The sequence below is a fragment of the Mastacembelus armatus genome, chromosome 3 (assembly GCF_900324485.2).
Source record: "Mastacembelus armatus chromosome 3, fMasArm1.2, whole genome shotgun sequence".
In the NCBI taxonomy this organism is placed as follows: domain Eukaryota; kingdom Metazoa; phylum Chordata; class Actinopteri; order Synbranchiformes; family Mastacembelidae; genus Mastacembelus; species Mastacembelus armatus.
Window position 1 is genome coordinate 12,961,307 of NC_046635.1, and position 26,363 is coordinate 12,987,669.

Below are 26,363 nucleotides of genomic sequence, written 5' to 3' on the forward strand. Positions count from 1 at the left end.
GCTACGATTAGTGCCTCTGTGCTGTCTGTCAGTCCAGCTTTTTCCAGCCACTGGTAGGACTTTTCGATATCAGCCACTTCTTGTATCTGTCGGTGGTACATACCGTGCAGGGGTTTGTCCTGCCATGATGGTTCTTGCTCCTCTTCCTCTGCATCGGGCTTCTGTTGCCTGAGATATTCACTAAGTATTCCCTCGTTCGGGGCCATCTTTCTGATGTACTCATGGATCTTTGCTGTTTCATCTCGGTTGGTGGCTCTGACGCTCACCAGTCCTCGACCTCCTACCTTCCTCTTAGTGTACAGTCTCAGGGTGCTGGATTTGGGGTGAAACCCTCCATGCATTGTGAGGAGCTTCCTTGTCTTGACATCAGTGGCTTCTATGTCCTCTTTTGGCCAGCTTATTATGCCAGCGGGGTATCTCATGACCGGAAGGGCATAGGTGTTGATGGCTTGAACCTTGTTCTTCCCATTTATCTGACTTCTTAGGACTTGCCTTACTCTCTGTAGGTATTTGGCTGTGGAGGCCTTCCTTGCGACTTCTTCTTGGTTCCCATTTGCCTGTGGGATTTCCAAGGTACTTGCAGCTTCCCCCAACATCCGCTATGCTGCCTTCTGGAAGTTCAACTCCTTCAGTCCTGACAACCTTCCCTCTCTTTGTTATCATTGGACCAAACTTGTCCAGTCCAAATGACATTCCGATGTCTTTGCTGTATATCCTGGTGGTATGGATCAGTGAGTCGATGTCTTGCTCATTCCTGGCGTACAGCTTGATGTCATCCATGTACAGGAGGTGGCTGATGGTTGCTCCATTTCGTAGTAGGTATCCAAGGCCAGTCTTAGTGATGATCTGGCTGAGGGGGTTCAGGCCCATGCAGAACAGCAGCGGCGACAAAGCATCTCCTTGGTAGATGCCGCACTTGATGGAGACTTGTGCAATTGGCTTGAGGTTGGCCACTAGGGTTGTTTTCCACAGTCCCATTGTGTTCCTTATGACGGTTCTTAAGAGTCCAATTGATGTTGTATAGCTCCAGACATTCCAGGATCCATGTGTGAGGCATTGAGTCGTAGGCTTTCTTATAGTCAATCCAGGCGATGCACAGGTTGGTCTGTCTGGTCTTACAGTCTGGAGTGACTGCTTTATCTACCAGTAGTATGTTTTGCTCCCCTGGTGTCCTTACCCATTCCTTTCTGGGCCCCACTCATGTATTGAGCCATGTGCTTACTCTTCTTACCCGCTATGATGCCTGACAGGAGCTTCCATGTTGTGCAGAGGCAGGTTATTGGGAGATTGTTGGATGGGACTGCTCACTTTTGGGGATCCTTCAGGATCAGCACTGCCCTGCCTTCAGTTAGCCACTCTGGGTGAGTCCCATCCATTAGCAGCTGGTTCATTTGAGCTGCCAGGCACTCATGGAGTGCAGTTAGCTTCTTTAGCCAGTAGGTGTGGATCATGTCAGGCCCCAGTCCTTTCCAGTTCTTCATGCTTGAGACCCTTTCTTGGATATCTGCTACTGTGATGGTTATTGGTTCCTGTTCAGGGAGGTTGCTGTGGTCTGCTCTCAGGTCCGCCAGCCACTGGGCATTGGTGTTACGTGATGCCTCCTTCTCCCATGTAGTATCATTCCAACAGTTCTCTATTCTCAGCCCTCGTCCATGAATGTTGTGTTCCAGTAACCCATTTCTCATCAGGTTGCCCTGGTTCCCTAGCACCTGACGTGAACCTTCTTAACATATAGTGTGTGTGTGTGTGTGTGTGTAAATAGACAACACACACTGAGATGCTATTAGCTGTCATTATTATGCACAAACCATGTAATCCATGAGAAGCAAATAATTAAGAGAATGAAATGATGAGAGGTTTATTACTTCCTGAATGGCGACAGTCTGCTGATGTATCTGCTGATGAGCTATGGCCAAGTAATGATGTGCTCTGCTGGCTGTGAATGTAAAGGTCTCTCTCCAAGTCTACTCTTTCTGGCTCCAAGGCTCTAGTTGGAAAATCACAGTCACTAAATCAAACCCATCCGGAGGGGAGATGAGAGCGAGGTGGAGAGAGAGGGTTAACAGCGTGTTTCTCAGCTTTTTTAGAGAGAGGAATGTGTTGGAAAGGAAACAAATCAACCAGCAGTGACTGCACAATAAGGTCAGTGTGTCCAGAGAAGAATCCTGACTCAAATGCTACACACTCACAAACACATGCACACAAACAAAAACATTAAACACACAAATGCAAACACAGTGAGCGACTGAATAGGGGCATAACCCCGTGCGCACCCTGTGAGTGGCTAATAACCATGGCACAGTGCCAAACCCACTGTCTCCTAACTAATTCCCAAATGCCTCCCAGGACTGGCGCCACAGTGCAGAACGGAGCTCTGTTTCTGAAAAATCCAGTGATCATTACATTACCAAATTACTCAAATAGATGGATGAAAAAACAACCATGCAGGCCAATCAACTTGCTTGCCCCCTGAAGAAGAGATGTAATGGAAAAGACAATAAGGACACTTTGAATTAATATTTGTTTGCTGAGACTGTCTCCCCTTACTTAACACACACAGAAACACACCTCAGCGCTGACTCTGCTTGGTTGGAAAAAGAGGGCAGTGAGGTGGCACTCTGCCAAGCATGGTGCTGCCAAAAGACTCTGTATATCCTGGTCTCCAGTGTCATTTTAATCACATGAACACACAAACAAACACACACACACACACACACACACACACACACACACACACACACACACACACACACACACACACACACACAAACACTTCCATCTGCTGTGCTTCATGGGAGCGGTGGCAAGCTTGTCACTGTCATTCATAGTTAGTCTACCTTCCTGCCATCCTAGAAGAACAAAAGAAATGAAAAGAGGGAGTGGAGGAAGGGGAGCAAGCAGTGGCATTCCTCTCTATGCCTCCTCTGTCACCCTCCAATCTCTCTCTCCACATCCCCCGTTGTCCTTGTCCAAAGCCCTTGTCCTCCTCTCACCACACCTTCCCTACCGCTCCTGTCATCCCTCAGTCAGCTCATTCTTTCTGCCACTCTTCCTCTTACCCCCCCACCTACTGGTCTGCTCTCTGGAAATAAAATACAAAAATGGGCAGCTGTAATCACCCTCCAATGGTCAAACTGCTTTTATTGTATTTACTATGTGTGTGCAGTGCAGTCCAGTTCAAAAAATACTGTTTGCCAGATATTGGGAATTATCCTCTATCTATGCCCAAACAGCACCAACACCCCATTTTCAGTGCTCCATGCTCCCACAGTTGGTAATTGTAATAGTATTGAACTGGCCAGGAGCCAGTTACACAAGACTGCCAAAGTCTGCCAAGTCCAGCTGCGCTGCTGCAATCAAACCACAGTCATGGCTTATCTCAAACCAATCATGTTATTAGCATGTATAATGCTGAGGCCAAACATGTCCAGATACCCACATACAGTGGGTACGGAAAGTATTCAGACCCCTTTAAATTTTTCACTCTTTGTGTCATTGCAGCCATTTGCCCAAATCAAAAAAGTTCATTTTATTTCTCATTAATGTACACTCAGCACCCCATCTTGACAGAAAAAAACAGAAATGTAGAAATTTTTGCAAATTTATTAAAAAAGAAAAACTGAAATATCACATGGTCATAAGTATGGGCTACACAGGGCTACACTCACCCCAACCGGTCGAGGCAGATGGCCGCCCAAACTGAGCCGGTTCTGCTGGAGGTTTTTTCTTCCGTTAAAGGGAGTTTTTCCTCTCCACTGTCGCCAAGTGCTTGCTCATAAGGGAATTGTTGGGTTTTTAGTTTTAGTTTTTGTAAAGTGCCTTGAGATGATTTGTATTGTGATTTGGCGCTATACAAATAAATAAAATTGAATTGAATTGAAGTATTCAGACCCTGTGCTCAGTATTGAGTAGAAGCACCCTTTTGAGCTAGTACAGCCATGAGTCTTCTTGGGAATGATGCAACAAGTTTTTCACACCTGGATTTGGGGATCCTCTGCCATTCTTCCTTGCAGATCCTCTCCAGTTCTGTCAGGTTGGATGGTGAACGTTGGTGGACAGCCATTTTCAGGTCTCTCCAGAGATGCTCAATTGGGTTTAGGTCAGGGCTCTGGCTGGGCCAGTCAAGAATGGTCACAGAGTTGTTCCGAAGCCACTCCTTTGTTATTTTAGCTGTGTGCTTAGGGTCATTGTCCTGTTGAAAGATGAACCTTTGGCCCAGTCTGAGGTCTTGAGCAGAGGTTTTCTTCCAGGATATCTCTGTACTTGGCCGCATTCATCTTTCCTTCAATTGCAACCAGTCGTCCTGTCCCTGCAGCTGAAAAACACCCCCACAACATGATGCTCCCACCACCATGTTTCACTGTAGGGATTGTATTGGGCAGGTGATGAGCAGTGCCTGGTTTTCTCCACACATACCGCTTAGAATTAACGCCAAAAAGTTCATCTTGGTCTCATCAGACCAGAGAATCTTATTTCTCATAGTCTGGGAGTCCTTCATGTGTTTTTTGGCAAACTCTGTGCGGGCTTTCATGTGTCTTGCACTGAGGAGAGGCTTCCGTCGGGCCACTCTGCCATAATGCCCCGACTGGTGGAGGGCTGCAGCGATAGTTGACTTTGTGGAACTTTCTCCCATCTCCCTACTGCATCTCTGGAGCTCAGCCACAGTGATCTTTGGGTTCTTATTTACCTCTCACCAAGGCTCCTCTCCCACGATTGCTCAGTTTGGCTGGACGGCCAGGTCTAGGAAGAGTTCTGGTCGTCCCAAACTTCTTGCATTTGAGGATTATGGAGGCCACTGAGCTCTTAGGAACCTTGAGTGCTGCAGAAATTCTTTTGTAACCTTGGCCAGATCTGTGCCTTGCCACAATTCTGTCTCTGAGCTCCTTGGGCAGTTCCTTCGACCTCATGATTCTCATTTGCTCTGACATGCACTGTGAGCTGTAAGGTTTTATATAGACAGGTGTGTGCCTTTCCTAATCAAGTCCGATCAGTTTAATTAAACACAGCTGGACTCCAATGAAGGAGCAGAACCATCTCAAGGAGGAGCAGAAGAAATGGACAGTATGTGAGTTAAATATGAGTGTCACTGCAAAGGGTCTGAATACTTATGACCATGTGATATTTCAGTTTTTCTTTTTTAATAAATTTGCAAAAATTTCTACATTTCTGTTTTTTTCTGTCAAGATGGGGTGCTGAGTGTACATTAATGAGAAATAAAATGAACTTTTTTGATTTTGGCAAATGGCTGCAATGACACAAAGAGTGAAAAATGTAAAGGGGTCTGAATACTTTCCGTACCCACTGTAAGTACTCATACATAAATGTACATATCTCTATATGTATTTACTCAGTATGAAAAGACTGAACAGTGAAAAGAGAGATGAAATACTTGAAGTCAACAAAATAAAAGTAGAGAAAGGCTTCACACAATGAAGAACAAACAAGAGCAAACTCTTACAAATTTTGTTGTGTGTGTGAGTGTGTCTTGTGGTCAGATGTCATGTCTTGCCCCCTCTGGCCTGTATTCTGTCCTGACAGGGGCTCATCATGGTCCACAATATGCTCAGGCATTTTAAATAGAACTTAATCCATCCTTTTCTCCATTTTGAAACATATCTGATCTGACTGCATTTTAAAATTTCTCTCTTTGACATACTTCATACAGTAAATACCTAAAGGCAACCAGTTTAACTCTACACTGTGAAAGTGCATTCCCGACTCCTCTCCCTGTGTACCTATTGTTAGAACAAACATAGAAAAATCAGTAACCATTAAATATTCACATGTGCAATTGAAACCCAACAGAGACCAGACCTGAGTGGACACCTGGGCTGTGTAACTGTATATGTCTTAAAGAGTTAACCTCTCCCTATAGCCTAATTTTAGTTGTTGCACGGGGACCTTTTGAATGATTCTAAACCCAACAGTCTTAAATGATTGTGCACCTCTCTAATCTGTTCCATATGAGCACCTCAATCATGTTGTGTGACACGTTTCTAGACTGAGCGGAGGAAATGGGCATGTCAGTGTGAGCTGCAGCACAACACACATGACCAAGAGGACCTAAATAACTGATGAAAACTGTGCTCAACGCACACTAGACTGCTGGGAGGGACGTTCAGCCTTCCGCTTGTATGTGTGTATGTCTGTAGGTGTGCAGTCACCCCCACTGTCTTTAACCAAGTGCCTTCGAGTGTGTGGTTTGCTCGAGCTAGTGTGCCTGTGCATGTGTGCAATGTGTGTCTGTATGTGTGTGTCAGTTCAGTTGGAAAGAAAGCTTGAGATGAGTTTCTGTAAACGACAAGGGGGGGGGGGGGGGTAAACAGAAATAGCCTTAGAGAGACAAGAGAAAGAGGCCTGAGCAAGAGGAAGAGGTGAGAAGGAGAGACAGAGCAGTGAAGTGGCAGAATGAAAAACAAAAGGATAAAGAGTTAAGACTGTTACATTTACAAATTACCTGTGCTTATGAATATGAATGTTTGTGTAAAAAAAGATGCAGAGAGAGGGAACAGATACCTAGTGAAAAGGCAGTCCAGCAACACTGATAAGAGGAGACAGTAGCACTTTCCACATAAATGCACTAAGCTCCAAAACCCACTGTAGTGATGGCCTCCCTTAGGGCATACTCGCACACATATGCATGTACATTCACTTATTTGTTGTGTCAGTGCCTGCTTCTTGCTGACATTTTCTACCTCATCTCTGTCTCATTTTACCCTTACCATTATCTCGTTTACCAGCATCCCAACAGCATGCCTTTTCACCTTTCCAGCTGAACACAATACAGTATAAAGGAGATGTGAAACAATGGTAAACCTACAATCCATTGCTCTGATTTAAGAATGACAACAATCAGAGGTAAAAGTAAACTTCTGATTAAAAACAGTATTTTAAAAAGTCTCAAAAATAGAACAAGCTGTGTGTGTGTGTGTGTGTGTGTGTGTGTGTGTGTGTGTGTGTTTGTGACAAATGTCAGTATACAGATGTTTGACAGCCTTTAAATGTAAGCCTTGTGGGCTGGTTGGGTTTGCTGGTTTGCACTGTTAATAGTGAAGAGCAGTTGCAATAAAACAATGCAGTCAAAGAGGGGTGGATAGATCAGATCCTCCTTACATTTGCAAAACAAACTACAGGGAAATCATTAGAATCTCTCCTGCTGTCACAGAAGCAACACTTTGCTCATTGTAATGCCAAAAGGTGGAAAACAAAGAGTTAATGTAGCTTTAAGAGTCACAAGAGAATGAGGTGTTAGGAGACATGACAGCACAAGCCTGAAAAGAAGAACTCAAAAGAAATTTTGTCACTCTGAGTTTGAGCTTTAGAGCTGCCTCAGACTTCATCTCTTTCACCTCTGGGGTGTCACTGCTTCCTGTGCTGCCACACAGCAGGGTCAGAAGGACATCTCACACAGGAAGAAGGTATCAGAGATGAGATGCTTGGGCGAAGTGAAGATATATATATATATATATATATACAGGTTATGGTTAGAAGTTCAATGATGAAGTGAGTTTTTCATTGTTGTGGCCACACAGTCACTAAATCGAGCAGAACAATAGGAACTGTCAGATAATGTTGCTCATAGTTGGAGAAGAGCAAAAGAGAATTGTACTGCTCTCTATTAACAGCTATCAAATATTGAATTGGTGTGAAGTTAAATGCTCTTTTCAGGGACCCATGCTGCATTATTTTACGAAATATCTAAAAATCAAGAAAAAAAAATACAAGTACAAAATGTGACAGCGGACAGGAAAGCAACAACAAAACAACACCTCTGGTATTTGAGAGCAAAACTCACTGGAAAGCGGGCAGGCAGCTTGGTCAACTTTCTCTTGCTCCAAGGTCACTGGGTGAGAAGAAGTGTGGTTGTCTCGAGGTTGTGGGGGCCCAGTACCCAAGTCTTCTTCCTTACTTGTTGTTCTAGCTGTGGTCTTGATCTCCAAACTAGCCTGAAAGATACAAAACATATAATTTACATCTTTAAAGGCTAATATAAAAAAAGAAAAGGAAGAAAATTAGCATTTTAGACCATTCACTTGTGAAACTGAAGTGGAGTTCATCACCAATGAATCAATAAGTGACTTCAATATAGGTCCCCAAGAATCTTTAAAAAAAACCCTGAGATACAGATTCTTTTACTCCTAAACGCATCCACCAAGAGGTGCCAAACATTACAGAACAAAACTGTCCCAACATTTTTGGGCAACAACAGCGATGTTGCCATTGTAATCGAATCTAAACAATAAAAAGAGACAGATGGTGCAAATATAGCAATTAACTGCTGATCTACTCCGTCACTGGTGCAACCATTTATAGCTGCTGTCACAGCACTCAGATTTCTGCTATAAAAAGACAATAACTAAAGGGGATGCAGCGCTGGGTGAAGAAGTGTCCCTTCCCTGAAGTGACAGAGCTGCAGAACAGACAGACAGAATCAAAGGAGAGAGACAGAGAGAGAGGGAGACTATTCCTGACAGCCTAAGTCTGTTTGGATGTGCTCTACTCTGCTCCCCTCCACAACTGAAAGAGGAAAGAGGGATGAGGCTTCAGGAGAAAAACAAGCTGACCATGAAAAGCAGAGGGAGAAGCAGAGGGTGGCTGTCATCGAGGAGACAGAGAGAGGAGTGGGGGAGAGTTTAAAAGAGGCTGTGATGGCTCCCTCCACTGATGAGAAGCAGAGAGACAGGCAGGGGAGGTGCAGCGCATCTTAAGACAAAAAGGCACCCTGGGCTTATGAAATATACATAATTCTCAGCTGGAGACAGAGACACAGAGCGACAAAGGAGAGGAGGGGCCCGAAGACTGACGAGACTCCACCACCCCTCCTAAACACTTAGTGCTAAAAATAAAACCATAGACAGATTCCTAATGATTTCTCATGAGGAGTCAGAGGGAAGTAATTTGCTTTTTTTTTTTTCTTTTTTGAGTGTGCATGCTTACTCACACACACAAGCAGGTGTTTGTAAGCATCAAGGTGCATCAATGCTTCCTCCTACAGTTACAGGCTGAGTGGGCAAAAACCACAACAGTAGCTATGACACAAAAACCGGTGAAAAAGTGTTTTGGCGGTTGGCCTATATGCAAATCCACCTGCTGGTCAGGGGGTTTTTTTTGGTTAGAAGTTTCTTTCAACTACATCTCTCAGACCATCCCACCTGCCCTCTCTTCAAGCACAGACAGCTGCCCCCACAATGCAAGCAGCAGTTAAAAACCATTTAAACAGACCTCACTTAACAATGAAATCACCCTTTGTTCAAGCTAATGATCCACCTCTCCCACGCACTCTCAGTAATGGCTCTGCCACTGAAGTACTGGGATTCTCACGCAAGTGTGTGTGTGTGTGTGTGTTACCAGAGACTGGGTAAATTTGTTTCTTTACTTCGTCTTATCCTCCTGTCAGGTGTGCCTTCCTAGTCTATATCCCTAACACATCATGTGTAAGTAAAAAAATCTTGCAGATAAATAGTCTTGTCTGAGCCTCAGATTACCTCTACCCTGGAAAAAATACACCACAAACATGCCTACAGGTTTCCTAACCTTTTCTCTCGGCTCATCTTGTCTCTCACTCTCTCTTTCAGCTTGTTTCTCATTTTTTCTCCCACTTCTTTTCTTTTTTGAGTAAAGGTGTACACATTAGGGGCTTCATTCTGAATTCCCACTTTATGTTACACTGGAGAGGAAAAAGGGTCAAGGCCATGAGCCTTCATAATGTAATTACTGAGATATAGCAGCTTCTCTCATCCAAACAGATGGTGGAGTAACACTCAACATACTGGCCTTAAAGTACAAATTGGATGCCAAGATTTTATGGTACCCATAAAAGCTGCTACCATCATTGCTCTCGAATTACTCATTTATGCCCTATAATTGGGAGGAGGCATAGTTACTTAAAGTGTGTCATTGCACAACAAAGTGTTACTCTGGACACAAATATTAGACAAGAAGAGAGTCCACAGGCATGCTAGCAGCTCTGTGTGTGTGGCACAGCAATACTTTGAGATATCTGGTACGTATAAGTTAATTCTTTAGGGATCAGAAATACAACATTTTTTGTCAATCCATTTAAATGTTGTTGAGATGTTTTTGTCTTGCACAGTGGAGGGCCAACTGACCATATTGGCTAGTGTGGCTAAAAATCAGAGTGAATTAGATCTTTGATGATCACATAGGCTAAATAAAACTAAGATGGAACTGTATTATTTCATTTATTTAAATTAAGAACTGTGGCGAGTTTATATGCACCATCAGTGACAAATAGCCTATACGCCCTCCCATGTAAGATGCAGCATAGGAGTCAGGAGGTGAAATGAGAAAGATCTACAGAGGAGGTAATAATTGAGGTTAAGTCCACAGTTCAGCATTATCTCCTCTAATTGGTAAGTAGGAGGTTGGTAATGGATGATGTCACAGGACATGGAGAAGGCCTGCTAGCAGAAACCACACAGTAGTGCAGAGTACTGCACAGCCTGAAAGTATTACAAGACATTAGCAGCTGAGTGCAGGTCTTGATAGGAAGCTATATATAAACAGAGTCCAGAGGGCCTGCTGGCTTACACAGAAAGATTCAAATGCTTGAATGTGAGTGTGCTAGAGAGTTGGGCTTGTTAATCAAAATAGTGACAACCTCTGGAGTCATTTGCCTGTCTCAACCCAAATCTCACCCGTCACCCAGTTGCACACAAAAACACACTGCTCAGATTCTCTTCATAGTAGTGATACACATTTGATTATGGGGCGATACACATGCGCACTCTTACAATAACTCTTTTTTTCTCATTTATATGACCTAACACATGCCTCACCAGGGACAGGCTCTTTCATCACAGCCATCCAGATTTATTAAAGAGAAGGACAGAGTCAAAGGCAAAAGGATACATCGATAAGTGGGGAAGGTTACTGTACATTTGTGTGTGTGTGTTTGTGCGTGTGGGTCACCAACAAGTAGGGTCATCCATGAACACAGCTGACTGTCTAGAAGAGAAATAAACTTGAAGATGTCGATATGTTAGCCTGGGTGAAGAAAGATCAATAAGAACACTGGTGATGTCAGTGGCTGTAGATGAGATCACCTGAGGCAACCGAGTATCTATGTGAGGAGCTTTGAACTGAATTGATTGCATCTCCAGAAAGTGTTCTATATTACTGATTCATTATTTACTAGAGGAAATTATATATTCATGAATAACTCATTGAACTGCACTACAATCAGCTTAAAAGTCAACTTAGACTAGGTACAGATTTTTCAGAGATCTTCAAGCAATGAATAATATCACTATTTCAGTTTCCTCTGGTGCCATTTCTAGCTGTTGTTCTGTCTTTTTCTTCATTAGTATTAGCCATTGAGTCACTATTATGATACATCATTCCATGTTAGAAAGTTGCAAAGCAGAGAGCAATTTATTCATCTGAAAATGCCATGGATTATAACTTCAACGTTATTGGGAATAAATACCTCCCGAAACACACAGGAGTTCACCCTCAAGATTTGGGAAAATGAAGGAGATGAAGGTGATTTCACCCACAGGACATGACTGTCCTTTATCGCATTGCCTATCTTGGTGTTAAGCGCCAGTAAGAGCGTGTGAGCACACTCAAGCTGATGTGTATTTGTGTGTGCTCGCTTCTCGTCCGACATTTCCTCAAACGTGGTTGACATTTCCAGGGGATTTGAAGTTTTGATCCCTTCTGTGTTTGAAGAGTTGTGTGCTGCCCTACTCACAACACTGAGGAAAATACAGCAGCAGAGACATTAGTGTGCCCTGCCTTCAGGGCCTTACTCTACAGCCTTCAGAGGAGCCCGTTCTCACTCACTTGCAGTGTGATCATGAGAAGACCTGCACTATACATTGCTTGCTTTTTACAGATGACAGGTTCATTGCTTGGTCTTTTACTTAGTCTTGCTGTTTTCCCCTGAGCTGCGGAGTGTTTCTGGTTCTCTCAACTGAGGCAGAAAAGCTATCACTAAAAGATATGAGAGCAGAAAGTAGATAGTGATGGTGTAGGAGGGAGAAAAAGAAGGAAAATGTGCGAGAGAGAGAGGGAGAGATCTATTTCTCCTGCTACAGGCTGGTTAGTGGAGCAAAATGACAAAGACTGACATCTCTCTTCCATGGAGGTCGAGCTAAAAAGAGCCTCACTAGTCTTTGTCCATTACTTTCTCTTTCTCTAACCTTCCCTCTTCCTACTCTTTTAGCTATCCTGCCCTTTCTCTCCCCTTCTCTCTCTCTCTCCAACCCTCCGGCTACCATGTCTTGCTTTTTCTGCCTGAATGGCCACTGCATTGGTCCTTTCCAAGCCTGGGGCTCAAATTACACCCCACTAACCTCTGCTGGCCACACATACACAGATTAAAAACACACACACACACATATGTATACACACACGCAAGCCCATACAATAGCCAGGAGAAGGCCCAGGGCCCAAACACAGGTCAGGCTTGGGTTGGGCAAGGCCAATAGGACTGAAAGCCCTTCAGAAACAAACCTTACACTATGGATGATTTGAGGGTAGCTGGAAAGATGCTTTAGACACAATACATACATCAAAAACACACAGAGGTGCACATACATGGACCAACTATCCTATCTGTCATCTTTAACCAGTTCTCTTTTCAATATAAACTGAGGTTATATAGTGTTAATGTTCAGTGAAAAGAATTTGACTTATTTGACTGTCTGCGTGATTGAAAAACATGCACATGCATATACAACATATAGTCTATACACACAACTGGGGTACTAATGCCCAGCTACAAAAAGAAATATAATATTACCAAAATTCATCACATGATAATTACAGCGCAACTGACTATATAGAGTATGTATTGCCAATTAAAGACACCCTTTAACTGTAACATTGGAACTGTCTCTGGGACATGACAGAATTTGCTTCAAACACTTGTCTAAAGAAATCCCTCAGCAAACAATGTAACTGCTAATAAGATTCAGACTGAATCAGCAGTGTGGTTTTAGTTTAACCACACCTGCATGGCACACACACAAGCCAAAACTAAACACCTCCCAGCAGTACAGGATAGTGAAGGTCAGTGGATGAGCCAATGTGGGGTACTGATCTGACATCAGAGCTCATAATCATCCTGTCCTTCAAATGCCAGTAATGTCATGGTTGTAAAACACATGCATTCTGACTGGAGAGCACAGCTTACAGGAAGGAAAGCATGGCATTTGATGGAACACCATGAACAATTTGCCACTTCCGCGGTGTGTTTGTCTGCGGAAACAGGATGCCTCAATAACTACTTTATTGATCCCTGTAGGATGCTTTGTACTCCCCCCTTCAAGGCAGGTTATAGTACACAGACTTCCACAGTACCACTGCATGTATAGTATCTGCATAAATACAGTATGTGTCCAGTCCTTTACTCATGTCTGTTCATGGTTATTAGTCTGCTCTGCTATTTCAGTGTTATTTGAATACAGGTTAAACCTGCAGTTCAGTCTCAAATTGCAGGCTGAGAAGAAGCTGGATGGATGTCAATAAATCAAGAGAAATGTGCATTCATGGCACTCTAGTGTGTCCTTGGGCTAATCATCCAAATACATAAATGTACTCAGTCTTACTCATCCTCTGACACAATGCTTTACATTGTGTTCAGACAGATATTAACTTGTATACACAAAGGCACACACCACACACACACACACACACACAGTCGGTGACGACTGCAGGGCTGAGTCTTTCTCCCAAATCTGTTGGGAACTCTAACAGGAAGAGGGTAAGTGCTATCGATTGGCTTCTTCCTGTTTGGCCCTGGCTGTCAGAGCAAAAACAAGCTGACCGTCTGACCACCCACTTTCAGCACAGCACACAATAAAATGTACACACGCACACACAGTTACAGTGCTTGCCTTCTAGCTCCTCTAGGGTTTGAGGATACACCTGAAATAGTCCAGTATCATGTACATTTGTGTGTCTGAATTTAATAGAATCAATATTAGCAGGAATATAGTATAATTTGGAGTAATCACACCTAATGGTCAATCTCACAATGAGATGTAATTGTCTCCAGCCAATGACCACACAGAGAATTAAGCAAGTAGAGCATGTCGAGTCATGCTTATGGCTAAAGCATTTGTTGCAGGAAAATGCAGTATGTAGTCAGACAACTGGGTCAATATAAAACCACTCCTCTGGGCAGCACTGTGACATTATGAGCAGAAATTTCTGTGCAACCTCTCCACTGACATTTAGATACAAAGCAGAAGAAAGATGGACAGATACAAATCAGGAGGAGGGATAAGTGGATGAGCAGACAGTCAGACTGAAAGAGACAGAGACCCTGCTCACTGTGGTTTAATAAATACAAAGGACAGCTAGAAGGATGAAACAGTGGCACTGGGGTGTGTATGTAGTTGGACTTGCACTAATGACCAGCCAAACATAAGCAGCATATTAGTTAACAGCCATGATTGGAGTATTTAAGAGTACAAAATGAAGATTTAAATTCTGTCAGTAAAAACTATACATAAACTCCTTCTCAAACAGAAAAACCAAAATGAGAAACCTTGGAAGCAAGTGAAAGTGTCAAAATCACTTTTAAGGTACAATCCCGAGAGAGAAACTAGCAACATTGTTGCATTTCTAGTAATGTTGCTAAATTTATGCTATTCACACATTTTTCTGCCAGTTGAAGTATAATTGTAAAACTCACTGTGGTTTTATTCACCATGATTTAGCACATCATATCAAACGTGCAATGTAAATACCAACATCTTCAATATTAACCATGTTTGTATCAAAACATAATTTTTTATGTTCAGACTTTATTGCTCCATTTACTGGCAAATGTGAAAGGCTGGTGTCAGCCAAAAGCACCGCTGCACTCATATATCTGTTGTCAGACCCCAGGAAAATATATACAGTAGGTAATATATAGAGCAGAGCACAGCAAAACAACTCTATTCTCCAGAGAGAGAGGAAAGTGGAGAGACAGCGAGAACGAGATAGAGAGAGATACAGAGATAGAGGGAGAGTGAGAGAGAGAAACACACAGGGCTGTTTTCTGCTGGGTGGGTAAAGTGTGTCCAGGGGGCAGCTGAGTGAGCACACACAACACAAAGCCCGTCATTAGTCTCAGATTTCTGCAGACACAACAAACTGCATGAGTGTGTGTGTGTGCGTGTGTGTGTGTGTGTGTGTGCATGTGTGAGTGTGAGTGTGTACATAACTACTGAGAGAGAGAGAGAGAGTGAGAGAGAGAGTGCAAGGGAGAGAGAGACAGAGAGAAAGATAGTGAAAGAGAGTGCACATGTCTGGAGTTTCAGACACTGACAAAAACCTACGTTGTTGTGCTTGTCTTCTCTGATGTACAGCTCCAACAGGATCACAGCCTTGTGCAGTCAATATCCCCCCTGCCTGGATGTGTGTGAGATCAGTTGCAATGTATAGATCCTCCCTTCCTTCACTTTCAATCTTCCCTTCCCCTTTACCTCTCCTCCGCTCCCCTCTCTTATGTTCTCCCCATCTTCCTCCCTGTATCTTGGCCTGACACTGCCCATACCGTCTCCTCTCTCCCAGTTGCCAGTTTGCAGCCGTTCATCAGAGCTATGATTAGTGAGTGGCGGAATGTCATGTAGCTACAGCTGAATCCTCACCCCAACCCTGAACTTTCACCTCTGGATGACCCCAGACGACCCCAAGCTGCAGCAGCTGCTTTTAGACTGTGCCGACACTCACCATTAGGCCTGACACCTGCCTCTACACACACAGTGAAACACACAGACACATTACACATACATCCAAAGATGCAAAAGGTTGCACCAGGCACAAGATTCAAAATAGTTACTTTGGTCTTTACGCATGCTAATGCAATAAAATGGCCCTTTTGTGAGATTACACACTAATTACAATTAGAGGGGTCATAGTTGAGTTGCTCCACAGTCTAATGAGAGATTGTGTGTGTCAGCGTCTGCATGGAAAACAGCAAGGAAAACAAAAAAGTATATGAACTGATAAATTAAGGTATGAGCAGATCTAAAGGAGTGGTAAGGGGCCAATACTAGCACCATTATGTGGATACTGTGCATGTGTTCTGTGACCAATAAGACAGTCTTTATATGAGTGAGTATTTCTTTTGGTGTGCGTGTTTCTGTGTGTCTGTGTGTGTGTGTGTGTGTGTGTGTGTGTGTGTGTGTGTGGGCCCCAGGCCGACTCTGACAGCTCAGTGCTAGCCATCTGCTGGCAGTCACACCAGGAGAAAGCAACTGCAGCCAAACAATGGAGAGCAATGACAGGCCGGGATTTGTGGGGAGTTTTGCATGTGTGTGTGGTGTGTGTGTGTGTGTGTGTGGTGTGTGCATTTTCCCTTCAAAGATCCAAATGAGCCACTCTCTATGAGCATGTGCAGAGGGGCGTGGCTGTTGTTGATAGGCTGTCTCTGTTACCAGGCGATAGATTAACAAGCCCAAATAGCCATCTGAAAAGGATAGATAGCATGGGCAAGTGTAGTTTTTTTTTTACGTGTGTCACTTGCTTTCTTGCTACTGTACACTTGTCTGTCCACTCCTTTTCTCTTTTATCTTCTCTCTTCCTCTGCTCTCCATCTCTTAATAAGTTGGAGGTTGATATGCATATACAGTCGAAAAACTCAAAATGTAATGAATCTGCACTACTGCTTTATTTTTTTTTTTATATGGTTCCCATATAGTATACTTGACAGGGTTCCTTCTGTGTAAAAACAAGCAGGCTTCTCTCTTTCCAACATGCAGTTTGTTTGTTATCCTCTTCCTATTTCTGTTTCTCTATCGGCAGGTAGAGAGCCGTCATGGATGCAGACAGATGGTCGGGTGTTGGGAGGAAGCTGGCTGCCTGGATGTGACATGCCAGTCTGACAGCAAGCATCATCCAGCTGGGTAGAGGCCTGCAGAGCCACCTAGAAAAAGCATGCCAGGTGGCCAAGAAACAACCTGCATATATAAGCCACCGGTCACTATTCTGTTATTTGACCACCAAACACAAGACAAGGCTGTTTCCAACAAAGAAATACAAATAAGTCAGAATCACAAGTGAGAAGGAATGGAACTGAAAAGGACAGGAAGCCCTGTGGGGGTAAGAAGAAAATGGTTGATTTGAAAAAGAACCTTATCCCTGACACCATTTGAAGGCGAGTGTTTGTGGCCATGTGACAATGTTGTGTGTGTCGCTCTGGCCATCCTTGCCTTGTATGGCACCACTTCAAAGGCAGCCTTCAGTAAGTTTCTGCTCTTCCACCTCCTGCTGCCACTGGTTTGTAAGTGTGCAGTACCTCCTGTAGCTGGGGGCTATGGTTGATCACCAGTACAGCAGTGAGGCTGGCATGGTATGCCCGCTGGCACACTAACAGGGCACACCTATTTACACACTGAATGGCAGGCATTGTCTGGGTGAGAACGCAACACTTAAGCTCCTGATTAAGGCAGAACAAAAGCCTGAGGGGCAAGAGTGATGAATGCATGGAGCAAGAGGGGGAGGGAGGGAGGGAGGGAGGGAGGAGGGGGGAGGGAGGAAGAGAAGGGAGGCTCTGTAAAGGGAAATCTCATCTGCTGTTGCTGCAGGAAAGCAAGATAAGAGGGGGAAATTATGAGGAGAGGAAGGGAAGGAGGCAAAAATAAAAAAATTAAAAACGAAGGCAAGAATTGGCAGGTGGCAAGAAAAGGAGGCAGGAGGTAAGGAGAGAGGCAGGTAAGGATGAAAAGAAAAGGAAGGTAGGGAACCAAGACGGAAGTAGGGAGGAAAAGAGGCAATGAGGGTATGAGTGAGAGTTAGACAGAGAAGAGGTAACCAAGCTGCTGTCAAGGTATTTGCACCGGTAAGGATGAAGTGATGATACACTTGTACAGCAATGAGGTAAACAGACAGATAGCACCCTCTAATGGTACTTGTGCAAAAGGAATGTGCTCTCCATCCTGCCCCCTCTTGTCCAGGGAGTTAACAGCAGACATAAGGAAGAAGCTAATCACTGCAAAATATTCAAATCAATTAAAATAATAATAAACTCAATGGGGCAATGCTCTGAAGCACAGGTATTTGGTTTTTTTTTCACAAAGAAGTGAAGGATGCTCCTTAAGTGGAAGAAAAGCAACTGTAACATTATAGGCAGCATCATTGGACAGTTTCCACTCTTGATTTAGTATAGTGTATACAGGGCCACATGAAGTTCAATGTGTGTGTGTGTATGTGTGTATTTGTGCACGTACGTCGAGTGGCACTTTGGCAACGTATGGGCGAAACAGAATGGGAATGACAAGGGGTGAGCTACTCCCTGAGTGTGTGTGTATCCTAGCAACAAGACAGACGTAGTAGCAGTGCAGTGAGCAGCTGGCAGAACGGGACACGGAGGCCATGATAGATTTATCACAGTGTGTTTGTTTTTTATATTGTAACAGCTGTGTAAGATTTAGGTGTGTCTGTGTGCACACATGCTATCCATTCCTGCATGTGTGAAACTTAAACACTCACCACCATGTCAAACCGCCAAAATAATGATAACCAAGACAGAGCCACTGACATCCTATGGTCACAGTTTGTCGTTTCGATGTGTAAGAAAATAATTTATAAAGCAAAGGCATGACTTCTGCCCTTTATCTGCAGATACAAGATGAAGAAATGCTTGCTGGACCAAAAACAACCTTTTCTGCTGCCAATATTGCTCATCAAAATCTTCTTGCAGTACTAGGGGTACTCAGATCCCATGTGGGGATATCAGTGTCTGACTGTAGCATCAGACATGCTAATGCTTATCAACAGTTGTATCATGTATATACAATACAATAGTAAGACAGAAGACTCATTAAGGTCTTCACATCAATAAATAACTGTTTCTATTCTTGTCATCTATCCTTGTCATCACCACTCACTCATGTTGAAGATCCAACTGCATGTTTGATAGATGCAGTGAATCCTTTCCCCAAGAAAGAAAGGTCTTATCTAATCTTGCACTCAATCTTATCGACAGGGATGTCTGTGAGTCTCATAGGTGGGATACAAATGATCACAGATGATACTTACATAAGCAAACACTGGTTGCAGAGACAGTGATCCTCAGGCCCAGCTGTGCACAAGAAAGTATTGAAATTCTCCATGTTGTGAAAGGACTGGCTTGAAAACCACAGGGTTCTGCCCAGGCCAGGGGCCTCTGACTGCCCAGAACCAGTGTCTATGGACCCCACTGCTTGCCAGTTTCTGCTCCATGGAGCAGCTTCCCACTACAGCTAATCACCAACTCAAAACTGCTTCAGGATTGCAGAACCAAGCCACAAAAGGGAGACAACACCTTTTACACTATGCTCTGCCACAGTTCTTTAATATCCCAGACAGACAACAGTAATGCACAGACACACATCAAGGTTCTGGCTAGTACAGACTGTATTTGTTTGTCTGCATGTTTGTGGCTATATGAAATTAAAGTCATAATTAAAACTAACAGTCAAGACAAAGCATTCAGCAGATCACACTATGCTTGTATTTACAGAGATGATATAAAAGGAATAAAGAAATGAGCATAGAAAAGGTGAGATGCTTTTTTTCTATTTGATTCTCTGTGTGATATGCTGTTGCATCTTCAGTGACCCCTCTCCTCCACCCCACCACATACACACACACCAGGCACCTCCCCTATCGCTCCTTTCTTTCTGTTTCTTTGCAGGCTGTCATGGGAAGTGTGATGTCTTTTTTAAATGGCGCCGGCTTCATGTGTTTTTATGTCTGCTCATAAAAAAGCGGCTTCCTTTAAAGGCTCTGCTCACCAATGACTCACGCTCTCACTGACACTGGATGACAAGCAGCACTGGGAATGACAACAGAGAGAGCCTAAGACAGAGAGAGTGAAAGACAGAGAGAGAGAAAGAGAAAGGGAGAGTGTGAAATGAAGAAACCACAAAAAGACAAAAAGTTTTGGTTTGCATATTTTTGTTTCTATTTTGCTATGGTTTCCCATGCTGATTTGCATTCGTACATAATAACCAGGAGTTTTCCAGTTCAACTACAATATTGTAGTATGGCAGTTTTACACCTGTTTGGTTTTCAGCTTCTCACAAAAAAGCTAATGTTAGGACCACATGCCACATTTGATATGTCTGTGATTTGTAAGAGGAACAACGTCCTCTCCAAGCTCTTTTATTTCTGCTGTTTGCTTTGTTATTATTGTCACTAAAGATAACAGTCACTTTGTGAGAACTTCTAAGAATTTTAAAATCCTATCTCTAATATTATCCATCCATCCATCCATCTTCTGTACCCGCTTTTTCCTGAAAGCCAGGGTCACGGGGATCTGCTGGAGCCTATCCCAGCTCTCTACTATTATGAGACTTCAAATTATTTGTTACTCAAACTGGACTTTCTGGCACCTGAAGCCATAGGAGCCAGAAACGCAGCAACACAACTTCTTTTGCTAATTTAACGCAGTGGTTGTTACAATGTGAATGTCTGCTAGCTCAAATAGCAGTAAACATTAGCTAGATACATTGTAGATTCTCAAACCATAGTTTATCTCTGATCCATTTGTTCAACACCCAGTTGAGCCTGAATCCAGAGTAGCGGTAGAGTAGGTTCTCTCTTAAAATGTTACTGAGTCACAGACACACACATCGCATGCACAAAGACACAGATGCACACTGACATGCACACAACTGGCTCATGCAGACCCCAAGAGTCAGACCTCAGGCTTAACCAATAAATGCCCCACCACACACAGACACACAGACACACACACACACACACACATACACATACACAAACTCCAGAAGACTTCATAAACCACTGCACTCCCTCTGTCTCAATTCCTCCCACCCACTCTCATCACCTCTTTCCTCTCTCCTCAATCACACCCCACCTGCTCTTTCTCCACTGCAACCCACCTGGTAGTAATCCCCATCTGGATCTGCTGATGTGTGTGATATATTTTAAGGTTACATTAAGAGCCACACAGCACAGCCCCTGTGACCACACTAAGAAACTTTACCTCTTGATCACAGCTCCCAAACTGCTCTGTGTCTCTTTTTCTGTCTTCCTTGCCTCCATTTCACATTCCTTTTCTTCCAGTCCTTGTGAGAGAGTGTGTCCACAGGCTTAACAAGATCGATCACTCCTAACTCCTTGTACTCCCTGCTAAATCAATGGCTCTTTGTCTCGTTAAGCACTAGAAAGAACTCTGCGCATTCTCTGTGTACATGTGTGTTCTGAGTGTGTTAGAGAGGCAGAGGAAGGAAAGAAAAAGAGAAAAATAGCTTGATCATGTAGAAGTTTAACATAATTGGAGAATCTCAATGCGGTACATCTAAGGATTTATCCAGGGACACCATCAGCCTATTAAAGGTAAAGAGGGTGTGTGTACTATACGAAAACTAAAAAGAAAACTGATTTGTACGGGTCAGAAGAAAGAGATGTATAAGTAACAAAGAAATAGAGGCGCTGTGTGTGTGTGTGTGAGATTGTACGTGCAGTGTTGACAGAAGTGAGCCAAACCTCACCGCTGACTTGGCCAGGGTCTCTGGAGCCAGAGAGAAAGCCCTGCTAACCACAAACTCTCTTTCTGTGTGTCTCTCTAACATATACACCCTTGTTGAAAGTGCCTCACTGTGTGAATACGTCATTTCTAAACACGCATTACTGGCCAGGAGAGCAAGGAGAGCAGCACATGAAAGAGAGGCACTCTGTAAAGGAAGAAAAACAGCAAAGTGAGCAGAGAACAATGCAGCAATTCACTCTTGTCATGAGCAAAACAAACAGGAAACACACACTCCTGCCCCACTTGTATTACTGTCTCTCATCTCCTGACCTCACCACTCCACTGTGTTTAAATTCCTGTTGCTGTAGCTCATTAGATTTCTCAAATGCACCAGAGTAGGTGGTTGCATTGATACACTTTAAGTCAATAGCAGAACTGCAGAGGCATTGAAAAAAACTAAATAAGGATGGGGCTCTTCAGACAGCAGCACTGTGTAAAAAGACCTGGGAGTGCTTATCTGCAGCACAGCTGCTCTCGGCCCATGTATATTTCACAGTGACACTACATTAGCTGCCCTTGGATGAGCACACAGCCTGCAAGTGCCGTGCTGCCTTTCCCTGTGCACAGATATACAGCAAACACCAAAATGGGAGAACTGGTTGTTGCAGTGCACAATCTGGGAAGGGAGGATGAATAAAGCAACAAGTATGTTCCAGATGCAAACACACATCACAGGACACAAACAACACACAGGTAACAAAAAGGATGATGTCAAAAGATGAAAAGTTAAGAATACCAGCTGGTATAAAAGTGCCTCAACTCAAACTACCTCCTCAGAGCACCCCTGAATGAATGCTTGGACACCAGACCCCATACACACAGTCATTATCACACACACACAGACACACACACCTGTCTGTGTCAACGCAAGCTTGTGGGAAGGTTGAGAAGTGTAGGTGAAGCAGGCTTTCTTTGGTATGTTTGTTTTGTTTTTATTTTTTCAAACTGAGAGGTGATTGTGCATGTCTTTGTGCGCGTGTGTCAAAGAGTGTGTTAGAAGGCAGAGACAAAAGGAGCATATGGCAGCAGCAGCCGAGGCTCTAAATTAAACATAGAGGAAGATTAGATAATGAATGTGTGTTCTGAGACACAGAGACAGCACTGAGCCAGAGGCAAAGCAGACCACTGAGAGACCAGAACCTCGGGTGGGGAAGCAGGGGTGTTTGTGTGTGTGTGTTTTTATTATACACTTGGAACAAACAAATAATGTGACCTATTGATATAAAACTATAATAAAACAATATACAAATGACAAATGAGATGAAAAGGAGAAACAGAGGGAAAGAGAAATATCTAAAGCCGTACATGACACAAGATGAAAGTCATCTTGTCACAACATGAAACTGACCTGCCCCCACCCTGCTGCAAAAGAAGACACCTCTCTGAATGAGACAGCTGAAGCAAAGTTGCATCTCTGTCAATAGGATTAGTGATGCTCTTCTCAAATACACATTCCAATACATGTTCACAGATATACTGTATACATTGTTATATACATATGCATATGCATACATACTATATGTAAACCCAACTAGGCAACTACAGAATAACTTATAGCTGCATTTTTCTTCTTTTAGAACTACCATCTACCCTACACCTCAACCAAATCCTAGAGCAGTCTGCCCCTTTCAAACAGAGACACCAAACTGAGATCCATCAGTAAGACTGTGAACAAGCCAACAGCCTAAAATGCCGCATTTACAGATTAGTGGGATTAGTAACTGTAACTAATAATGTAATAACTCAATTTTCAAATATAACAAGTATAACTGTTCCACACTGTTTAGGAGTTTTCTCAGTTGCACAAATAATGTGATGTATCATACATACAGCGCAGCTAAATACATTTAAAAGTATCCAAGCTAAGTTTTTTAATGACTGCATTTTGGCACTGAAGCATTTACAATTTGCCTTTACCCTTTCACACTTACATGCTGAAGGTGGCGAGCTACAATGCCAGGTGCAACCATCAGGACCAATGTGGAGTTCTTAAAACTTTTCTTCCCCAAAGACGAAATGACATGTGGACTAAACTGCCAACTCTGTTATTAGACCACAGCTACATGTTTATATTGAACAATGTCCCTACAACCCAAGACGATCCTGGCACAAAAGTGAATTATTATCATGCTGGCTCATCTGGACTCTTTCGGTGTTTAATTCTGGTAATGGCCTACCTGCCAGTTCTTTCACAAATTCTGATTAAAAACAAAACCATATCGCAGTCCAGTCATTTAAGCTCACAAGCTTACACACTTCATATGTAACTTCCATATCCAAACATTAACACTAACGAATTGAAGCTCATTGCAAGCCTGTATGTGAGAGGGGTGGGAAGGGGGCAGAGACAGAGGGAGTAGGGTTTAGGGTAATCTGTCACTGTCTCATTACTCTGCCACATAAAGCAGGGAGGGAGGGGTCAGGAGGTGGAGATAATGTAATAATACAAAAAACAAGAGAACAAGAAGAGAGGCAGGAAAGAGGAGAGGACAGCCAGGTTATCCTAATTCAATAATGGGATTCACTAGGGAGCAGATGATACTGATGTACCTAACTTGAGTTCCTGAGCAATCATTTGCCACTGAGAACAGCACCAGCAGCTTGGGAAAGAAAATGCTTCAATCAGGACTCAATGATTACTTTTAGGATCATGTATTTCAGCAGTCAGATAAACATTTACTTGTTCACAAACAATGACCAGACTATTATCAAGTATTTACAGTTACAAGTGAAAGCCTGCAATTTAAAGATCTCAGTAAGCAAAATGTTTGAAATATACAATATCAAAGTTTATTGCTACTTCAACAAACAATCAATCTCTTAATACATTATTAATATATACATTCTCTTGTACTATTCTGGACTATAAATGTTTTCTTTCTTTTTTGCAGTCTGATAATATAATGCAAGTGCTGAATTCAGTTTTTTGAAAAATATATGTTACTATTGTAGGAGGAGTATTAGGCAAGTTACTTGTAATTAATCAAAACTGAAATAAGTTATTCATTACACATTACTTCATTAATTACTTAGCAGCCAAATTATTTTATGCTACTTTGCCATCAGCTTTGTCAAAGATATCTTTAAACAAATCTAAATCAGCTATATATAATTTGCTCTTTATATGGTAATATTAGTGGAATCATCGCTGTCGTCATGAAGAAGTTAATGTAGAAATTCTCTACTTGTAACACCCTGGATTGTAAGATTTAACTTAAGCAGTGCTTCCAGCTTCAGTGCCATTCTCAGGGATTTACTACAAGTGGCTGTATCATTACTATATGGAAATGAGTAGAAGATAAACTAAACTTGTAGTTTTTCCCATAACAATGCTAACATGAAATTAGGTCTTCAACAACTAATCAATATTATTGATAAAAATCAATTCTTAAAATAGATGGCAAAAAATGTATTTATCGGTTAGTTTGATCTAGTGATGAAGCTGTTTGCAGCAGCACACAGGGTGTCACAGTAGGCAGCTGCAGAGACAAAAATGGCAGAAGCACAGAAGAGTGAATGTCATGTTTTCCACAACTAAAGAATTTTTCCACTGTTAAGTGAATAGTGGTGGTACCTTCTTGTTCTAGTTTTCGGTTATGTGTTCAGGTTCTCATGCCAGTGGACACAGTGAGTTACAGATCTCACTGAGTAGACAGACTTCTGTTTTATCCTATGTCAGTCCACGCTGAATGTCCATGTCTCTAAGACATGGACATGAGACCCATGTCACTCTTAACCTCTGCATTTTTAGGCTTCATATCTGTATTTACTCTGGTGCCTTTAGTTTGTTTAGCCGCTGTGTTTGACAGACTGATGGTGAAAACGCCACACACACACACACGCCACTCTTCTGACAACTGACGCAGCTTGGAGTCAGTGTAGATTTAATGTTTCACATATAAACTCTGGACAATGTCATGACAATAATGTCCAGAGATAGTCTGGAGATACAATGGAGCTCACGTAAGGGTGGACTGAAACATCGATTCAGTCCAAGAATTTGACTAAGTCACTTTGTAAATGCGAACATGTCATTTAAATGTGAAATTCTAGTGCACAAGTGCCTTTTTTTAATGTAATAAAATTTCGCATCTGTTCAAATGTCATCATACATAAAAAACTGTTTTATATTTTTATTACATGTGTAGCAAACACATTGTCTGAGGTTTATATGATGACGATGATACGATGATTAATTGAATATTAAAATAGTTGTTTGTTGCAGCCCTATATGAAATAAAAATAGCAATCTTGTCCAATTAAACTTAAACCTGCATCTTTACTTTCTTTACAAATACTTTAAGTATGTTTCTTTCTCTGTTCCCCATGCTTTAGTCACTTTTAAAGTGCTACTATTTCCATTTAGACATCTGTATGCAGAAATGCTATGTTCACATTGTACAGCAATGAAAGCCTGAAGGTAAAAGCCTGTTTTTGTATAGTTATGCATGTGTAACAGAGATATGTCCATAGCTGTGACCATGTGTGTGTGCAAGCACAAGTGCAAATATATAACAATAAAAGCTTCTGTTTGCAGTGAAAGAATGTAACTGCATAGAAGCTCATGATCTGTCAGTCACCCTTTCAGGGCCACAGAGTCACCTTTGAGCATCAGTCCAAAACTCAGTGAACAATGTATGGGGGTCACATGATCACACACAGGAGGTAAAGGTGATCTCCTGGAGCCATAATGAGGGAACGCTGTTATTGTGATCCTCTCACTGCAGCTCTCATTACAGCTCAGTGTTCAGTTTCTACTCTAGAAGTAAACACATGAGAACACAGCCCTTGTGGGAAATTGACAATACATAAGCATGTGCGTGCATGCGGGCGTGCGCGCACACACACACACACACACACACAC

General features: G+C 42.7%; 1 protein-coding gene across 2 annotated transcripts in view; it reads right to left on the reverse strand.

The window, feature by feature from the left end:
• The window catches only part of gse1b (Gse1 coiled-coil protein b), a 169,838-nt gene that overhangs the window by 114,866 nt on the left and 28,609 nt on the right, over positions 1 to 26,363 (reverse strand). For both annotated transcript variants that reach the window (XM_026320521.2, XM_026320522.2), the window contains exon 2: positions 7,796 to 7,946. In XM_026320521.2, coding sequence (XP_026176306.1) covers positions 7,796 to 7,946 — 151 coding nt within the window. The remainder of the gene's footprint in view (positions 1 to 7,795; positions 7,947 to 26,363) is intronic.